This window comes from Filicampus tigris, chromosome 17, assembly GCF_054856515.1.
Source record: "Filicampus tigris isolate MCC_2025a chromosome 17, RoL_Ftig_1.0, whole genome shotgun sequence".
In the NCBI taxonomy this organism is placed as follows: domain Eukaryota; kingdom Metazoa; phylum Chordata; class Actinopteri; order Syngnathiformes; family Syngnathidae; genus Filicampus; species Filicampus tigris.
Window position 1 is genome coordinate 18,043,578 of NC_141233.1, and position 7,620 is coordinate 18,051,197.

At 49.9% G+C, this 7,620-nt stretch overlaps 1 protein-coding gene across 2 annotated transcripts; it reads left to right on the forward strand.

Annotated features, from left to right (window-relative positions):
- Nucleotides 1-26: 26 nt before the first annotated feature.
- On the forward strand, nt 27-6,973 carry LOC147133857 (hexokinase-2-like). Of its 2 annotated transcripts, XM_086012682.1 has the most exons (10): nt 160-175; nt 1,887-2,049; nt 2,260-2,408; nt 2,579-2,698; nt 2,895-2,990; nt 3,049-3,148; nt 3,213-3,396; nt 3,479-3,634; nt 4,602-4,835; nt 4,931-6,973. In XM_086012682.1, the coding sequence occupies exons 2-10, from the start codon at nt 2,010-2,012 to the stop codon at nt 5,124-5,126; spliced, it is 1,275 nt and encodes a 424-aa protein (XP_085868808.1). In that variant the 5' UTR covers nt 160-175; nt 1,887-2,009; the 3' UTR covers nt 5,127-6,973. The 2 variants fall into 2 exon arrangements, with proteins under 2 accessions (XP_085868806.1, XP_085868808.1); XM_086012680.1 differs by having other exon boundaries at nt 27-2,049.
- The last annotated feature ends 647 nt before the right edge of the window (nt 6,974-7,620 follow it).

Here is a 7,620-nt window from a genome sequence, read left to right on the forward strand (position 1 = left end):
GCATCCTCTGACTTGAATTCTTCCCCTGGGATAATTGGCCTGCAGTTGAGAGGGGCAGCCTCGTGCTTGTTTGCCAGAAAGAGGAATGCACCGCCCCCCTCCCAAAACACGCCAATTATGGCAAGCTACCTTCGAGCAATGGTGCAGGACTTGTGCCGTTGTGTATTAGCGTGGTGTAAGTGTCTGACTACAGTGTATATAGCCCACGGTTGTCTTGTCATGCCAAAGTGAAAAGGTAAGCGGAGCTGCGTTGGCTCACGGCCTCGGCTGCTGAGACGGAGGCAGCTTGATTGCGTTCGGTTTGTGTTGGCGATGCGTCCGTGCGCCGTGCGCTCGGTGTCGCGGGTCAAGCGCTGCCCCCGCCGTGAATGAAAATGCTTTCCGTGTCTTGCGTAGCACCTGGGCGCCGCCCCTTGTCGTCATGGCAACGCACGCCCGATTGGAGTGTGGAGTCATTTGCGCCGGGCGAGAAAAAGGCCGTGAAATGTGCCGGTGATTGCCCGGCGTCGCCGCGGAATGTTGCGAAATTGTGTGAGAAATTGTGGCGAGCGGTACGCCAACGTGTGTCCCTTTAAGACTCGTCTTTTCCCCGAGCTGCGGTTCGACCAATCGTAACCTCCTTCGGGGACTCGGCCGTTTGCGGCGCCTGCTTCGCGTCGTGACGGAGGAATGAAGTCGTGCCGAGACAAGTCCGGCAGAGAGCGGGCGAGGTTGGAAGCGGGTGCAAAGAGCCGAATGAGGCGCGAGCTGACGTGCCCGTGGCAAAAGAAGCGCAACCTGGCACCGTTTGGCTTTGCGCTTACACAAAAGCGCGCGGACGCGTTCGGGCGGCGTCAGCCCGCGAGCGAGGAAATTCGCCAACGGCGGCAGCAGGATGTGAGGAAATTGCCGGCGGCGTGTTGCAACGCGCCACTTTTAACGGGCCTCGGTGGCAAAGCAGACGAGTGCGTTCGCGCGGCTTTGCGGAACTGCTCGGTGAGCGGCGGCGGCGCTTGCTGGCGGGCGGGCGCGGTCACAGCTTTCGGGGCGGGCAGGAAAAGGGCTATTGTTGCCGCGGTCTCCAGGTGATCGTAAGCGTCTCGCCCTTTCCTGCCCCGCCCCGCCCCGATGACGCATGCCAAGCAACGCTTTAGGACTTTTCAACATGCCGACATTGTGCCGAAGCCTTTGGGAGGGGCCGCCCTGCCAGAAGCCCACCACTCATCATAGAAGACCACAAGCTTCAATCACGACGTCATATTTAGCCGTAACTAGGACTGCGTTGTGACTTTTTTTGTTTTTGTTTTGGCATGCTCGTTGCTTTTTCGGTCTAAAATCAAACGGTATGCTTTGACATTTCCCGGCCTTTTGAATCTTGTTTACAGGGGAAGTCAACCCCCCAATATTCTTTGCGAGAATAGAATATGTTCCCTGCGCCTTCACGAGCCCAAGCGCGACATGGGAAGGAATATTGCGTTTGTGGGATTTGAGTGAAGCAGCAAAATTGCCCCCTTTTGTCCCATCTTTGGGGGCGGCCATTTTGTCACTTCTGTCGTATGTCGAAAATGACATCGCGGTCGGATGCTCGGGGGAGGAGCGATCGCGCTCAGCGGTTTTCTGAAGCTGAGCCACGGTCGGCCGTTACCTGAGCGACTGTGGCGTCGTCTTCCGTCCACAGAAGTGACAGAAAATGTTGCTGCTTAAGCCCAAATTGCACAAAGGCAGCAATATTCATCAGAATGGCGACTAGAGTAGGCGGCGACAAATCTGGGCTTGGCTTTCCCTTTGAAGCCATTGCCTGCGGAAGGACAAAGACGAACGGCGACAAAGACGAACGGCGACAAAGACGAACGATGACGGCTCAATGAGTTGCCCATGTCGCTCCTTGCCTTTGCTTGGCGGCGCAGGTTGAGCGCTACCTGAAGCCGTTGACGCTGCCCCTGGACGTCCTGCGGCAGGTCTCCGCCCGGCTGGAGCGCGATCTGAGGCGAGGCCTGGGGAAGCACTCGCACCACAAGGCCGCCGTCCAGATGCTGCCCACCTTTGTCACGGCCACGCCCGACGGCACGGGTAACGCCTCTCTCTCTCTCTCTCGCTCTCTCTCTCGCTCTCTCGCTCTCTCGCGCTCTCAAAGCCGTCAACCGGCAGATGGCAAAAATGTGCCATCGCAGCACATCATTTGGCAAGGCAGGAGCCGGGGGGGCGGATCGCCGCCCCGCGCCTCTTTGGCTCCGGTCGGCTAGTACGTTGCGGACGAGCAAGAGTTGTCGCGCCCCGCAGAAAAAGGCGACTTCCTGGCTTTGGACCTGGGCGGGACCAACTTCCGGGTGCTCCACGTGCGGGTGATGGAGGAGGAGCAGAGGGTGGTGAAGATGGACAGCCAGATCTGCGCCATCCCGCAAGAAATGATGCGAGGACCCGGCGAAAAGGTGCCCAAATAGTGCCCGTGACATTTCGTCCTTGCTTTCTTTCTGATTTGGGCTTTTGAGACGGAGAGGCCAGAAGAAGGCTCGGTGAAGGTCGAAGGTGGCTGCGCGTCCGTCAGCCGCTGCGCCTTTTGGCTACTTTTCAAAGCCACCACGCCTCTGGCTGCTTGCAGTTGTTCGACCACATCGCCGCCTGCCTGGGGGACTTTCTCAAGTCGCACAATCTGCAGGGCCAAATTCTCCCTCTGGGCTTCACCTTCTCCTTCCCCTGCCATCAGAAGGAAATTGACAAGGTCTCACACGCACTAAAACAATCCTCTTGATAGGAGTCTGGGAGTACAAAAAATGCAATTGTCATGAAAAAAGAAAGCAACCATTATAGAGTATAAAAGGGTGGGGGGGGGGGATGAAAAAGTTCATTTGAGAAATAAAACCATTTTTGACATATATGTATGTGTATGTATCTTTTTTGTACACGTTTTTATGCAGAGCATCTTGATCCGCTGGACGAAAGGCTTCCAGTGCTCGGGAGTGGAAGGCCAAGATGTGGTGAAGCTCCTGCGAGAGGCCATCCACCGGCGAGGGGTGAGTCGCATCGCTCGTCGGGCGCGACTTATTGAAGACATCGCCGCCTGCCGCTCAGGATTACGACGTGGGCTCGGTGGCCATGGTCAACGACACGGTGGGCACCATGATGAGCTGCGGCTACAAGGACCAAAGCTGCGAGATCGGCATGATCATCGGTGAGCGAGATGGCCGTGATCGCCGGCCCGCGTGAGCGACTAAATGCTTGTCCGGGCGTTGCAGGCACGGGCACCAACGCCTGCTACATGGAGGAGATGATGAACGTCAAGCGCGTGGAGAGCGACCACGGCCGTATGTGCATCAACACCGAGTGGGGCGGCTTCGGCGACAACGGGTCGCTCCGAGACATCCGGACCGAGTTCGACGTCCAGGTGGACGAGACGTCCATCAACCCCGGCGTCCACACGTATGGCCGCGTGCGCCGCCACGCCACGCCACGCCACGCCACGCCACGCCGCCGCCGCCCACAATGGTGTGTTCTTCCGCAGTTTTGAGAAGATGATCAGCGGCATGTATCTGGGTGAGATTGTGCGCCTCCTGCTGGTGAGGATGACAAAGGACGGGCTGCTGTTCAAGGGGCAGCCGTCGGAGGCGCTGCTGTCGCCGGGCGGATTTGAGACCAAGTACATCTCCGATATAGAAGAGTGAGTCCGTCCGTCCGTCCGTCCTTGTTGCCGTCGTCGTATTTTGCCAGATCCTCACTTGGCCTCGCTTCTTCTTCTCCTCATGCTCAATGGAACGCTTGAGCCATGTTCATTGAAAACGATTCGGAATCATCTCTCATTTAAACGTGTGAGTGAGCAGCGCTTCAAGCCACGGGGGGCGCGCTCTGTTGGACTTTGCTGCCCTCTAGTGGTCATTTCACAAAAAGGAGCCGTTGCACTTTGAAAACAACTAAAACTCCCAAGGTTGCCTTGTCAAGTGCCCCAAAACAGATATTTGTTTGAAGGTTTTATTCCAATGGTTACTTTAAAACAATCGTTGAGAATATAGATTTTTTATTTCTTAGCTGTGTTCATTTGTTTTTCTGTTCTTTTCAACCACTTTTAGGGAAATTACAGGCAATTTTCATTTGAATGAGAGCGTTGTTTCAAAATGAAACTTATTTTTTCAGATCGACTGCTCACTACGAAAAGTAATTAAATAGCTTATTTTCAAAGTAATTCAAAAAAGCACATCATTTTTGTCACCAAACTATGTTCTAGTTTTTATCTTAGCACATCAAATATTTAAACTTTATTCTTCCTCTAGTTTAAAACATTTAGAACAAATATGAAAGAAAGGCATAATAGCAATCATTTTCATCTCTATTTCTCTATTTGTTTTTTCAGTTCAAATGCAACAAAAGGGCTTAAGCGCCCTTTGGATTCATTTTGTAATACATTATTTGGATCTTAAAAGCTTATTTCGAGTGGCCTTTTCAAAATGTAAATAATTGATTTCCCCAAATAGTGAAGTTATTTATTTTGCCAGCTTATTTTTGATTTATCCCTCTTTATCTTTTCACTTGATAAAGCTTCCTTTGTAATGCATTCAAAAGGCCGTTTTGCGCGTGCGTGCGTGCGTGCGTGAGATGCAGTGGAGTCCAATATTGGTTTTCCCTTCCTGGAGGGAGCTCGACGGCCTGGAGAAGGGCAAGAAAATCTTGAGCGGCCTGGGCCTGGCGTGGGAGCCGCTGGACGTGCGCGTGGTGCGTCTGGTCTGCGACGCGGTGTCGTCGCGCTCGGCTCGCCTCTGCGCCGCCGCCCTGGCCACCCTGGCCAACCGCATCCGGGTGGCACGCGGCCTGGAGCGCCTGAAGACCACCGTGGGAGTGGACGGCTCCGTGTACCGCAAACACCCCAAGTGAGACCAGGGGGGAACTGGAAAGGACAGTCTGCGTTAACTCTGCAAACGCGAACCAACTGTTTTTGCAAATGTTGTCTTTGGCCCGCCCGCAGCTTCAGCGCCGAGCTGCAGGCCACGGTGCGCCGGCTGGCCCCCGAGTGCGACGTCACCTACCTGCTCTCGGAGGACGGCAGCGGCAAAGGCGCCGCCATGGTAACGGCCGTGGCGCAGAGGCTGGCCCGCCAGTCCCGCCTGCTGGAGGACAGCGACGGCGATTTCAGCGACGACGACGACGACGACGACCAATGAGAGACGGCTGACACTGATGTCAGCCTAATTGTGAAATGGCTTCGATTGCTTTTTTTACTTCAAACTTCTCAAAGTGTGAATGAAGCGCTGTGAATGCTCCAGATCGTCCGGAAAGTTTGTTACTTTACAGCCTTATTCCAAAATGGATTCAATTTGTTTTTCAACACTCCTTAACTGCAAAATGAAAATAAATACCCAAAGAAACCCGAAGGAATTATATGTAAGTAAGGGCATATGGAAAATAATCAAAGCCCCTTGTAGTTTTCTGCTTTGTTAGAGCCTTATGCCAAAATGGTGAAAATTCATTTTTTCCCCTCAAAACTCTACATACGGCACCCCGTAATGGCAACGTGACGAAGGTTTTTTCGGAAGTTTTTCCAAATAAAATATATTTTTGAAAAAAATGAAATCAGAAATGACAAGAACAGTTTAGGCACCCAAAAAATATTCACAGCACTTGACTTTTTATACGTTGTCCTATGTTGCAGCCTTATTCCCCCCCCCCCCCCCCAAAAAAAAATATCTTTTCCCCCTTTTAAATGGCAACATGGCAAATATTTGTTTGAATTGCGCACATATATGAAGAAATCACATGTACTAAAGTATTGACGGCCTTTACGCTAGACCGAATATGTTGCTACAAGCTTAGTGCAGCAATTTTGTCCCCCTCCTCTCAAGCTCAAGTTTGGATGGGGAGCCTTGGCGGTGCGCAGGCATTTTCTGGTCTCATCAGAGAGACGAATGAAGTCTGATTTGAATCCGTTGTGGAATAAGGCTTGACAACTTGTGGAAAAAGGGAACATGTGTGAATACTTTTGTGGGTGCGCTGAACTGCACTCAAATTTGCTGGTCGTGTCCTCTAAATTCACGATTCCCAAAGTCGACTCGCTGACATGGATTCCGTTTTCAGTCAGTTGATTTGAATGACTAATAATTTGAATGTATGCAGAAACTTGAGCAGGGGCAAACTGCCTGGGCAGGTTATCTTGAAATACCAAAAAAGAGAAGCGTTTATTTGTAACATTCAACGTGGTGATGGGGCGGGGTGGGCGCACTCATTCCTTCTGATTTTGCGCCCGCTCTGCGGTCAGATGGAGACAGCATCTGAAAAAAGCACAAGCGCGCACCTGCATTAGTACATTAGCTCAGCACCTTGTGCAGAGTCAGTATTTGCACCGTAAAGGTCAGCTTAGTTGACGTCAATGATGGCGCCAATTCTTTCATCGGTGGACGTCTCCAACCTGCTGGACATGGATATTTTTCCACTTCACCTCTCCAAAAGATGTCTTTTTTCATTGAGTTGTACAGGTCACATTAATGGTGGGAAAAGTTCTCAAATGAGTTATCGTGGTCAGTGTATCTACGTCACAACAACTTGGCATTTGAACAACGGGGGTGTGTCAACTTTTTATAGCCACTATATATGCATGCGGTGTCGACCGGCATTTCGCCATTCACTAATATATATATATATATATATTTTTTTTTTTTTTTCTCCGTTATTTGTCTAAAATGAAAGTAGGTAGTTGGTGCCTTGCTTGTGTCAATAGGCTGTTGAAGTGAAGTGAGGAACTTCATTTTGTCAGGTCATGGCCCTGTCTAACAGAGAAGACAGTGTTCATCACGCCTATCGCATTTCACACCTGAAATGAAAGCCTTTGATAGTTTGTGCAGATAACATTGTACGATAACATTAAATGTCTTTTAAGGCAAACCCGCCACTGGTCTCTATGCAGTTTCATGGACGTGTGACACTCAAGCCGCAGGTCAGCAAGCTGCCTTCCGTGTGATCATGACATGGACTTGGGTCAGATCAGGCTTGATTAAAAACATTTTTTTTAATCACATTCCCTTTGGATTTTGTTGTCATTTTTGCATACGTACGTCGTGTGCCCTGATGACATGTTCGTAGTTTAGGTCTCCCAACATTGTTGATATGCTACCCCCTAGTGGTCTGTTTTTATATATATATACACCTTATATATATATATATATGTATATATATGTAGATGTGTATATATATATATTATATATACATTACATATATGTACATTATATATGTTTATATTTATCCTCGTAATTTTTGACTTGCGGTGTGGTTCTTGACGGCTGTAAAAAATACATGACTTCTCATAAAATTACAACTGTAACCTCGAATAATTACACTTCATCTTGAAAATCTTTTTTTCCGTCACCCAAAAAATCTTCAACATTGTATTTACGACTTCAATTTTATAGTGTATTTTTCAGCTATTTTTCTCATGTATACAGAAAGACATACAGTCCCCTGTGAAAGAGATTAGCCATGAAAAAAATACATTCAAGCTTGGTTGAGAAAGAGTGAAATGTTTATTTTCTGCAGACTACATCCTTATAAAAGTCATGGTCGGGAATCTCGCCTGGATTTGGTTATAGGTGTGTGTGTGTGTGCGTGTACGTACGTACTGTTCACCTTCATTTTCAACTGGGCTATCAGAAAATGGCAGGCTGCATA

Bases quoted from the DNA above. Each gene is read 5' to 3' on its own strand.
- LOC147133857 (XM_086012680.1), top strand. From the start codon at position 2,010: ATGCTGCCCACCTTTGTCACGGCCACGCCCGACGGCACGG. The intron at 2,699-2,894 runs GTCTCACACGCA...GTTTTTATGCAG, and splicing joins ATCAGAAGGAAATTGACAAG to AGCATCTTGATCCGCTGGAC. The intron at 3,635-4,601 runs GTGAGTCCGTCC...CCCTTCCTGGAG, and splicing joins TACATCTCCGATATAGAAGA to GGAGCTCGACGGCCTGGAGA.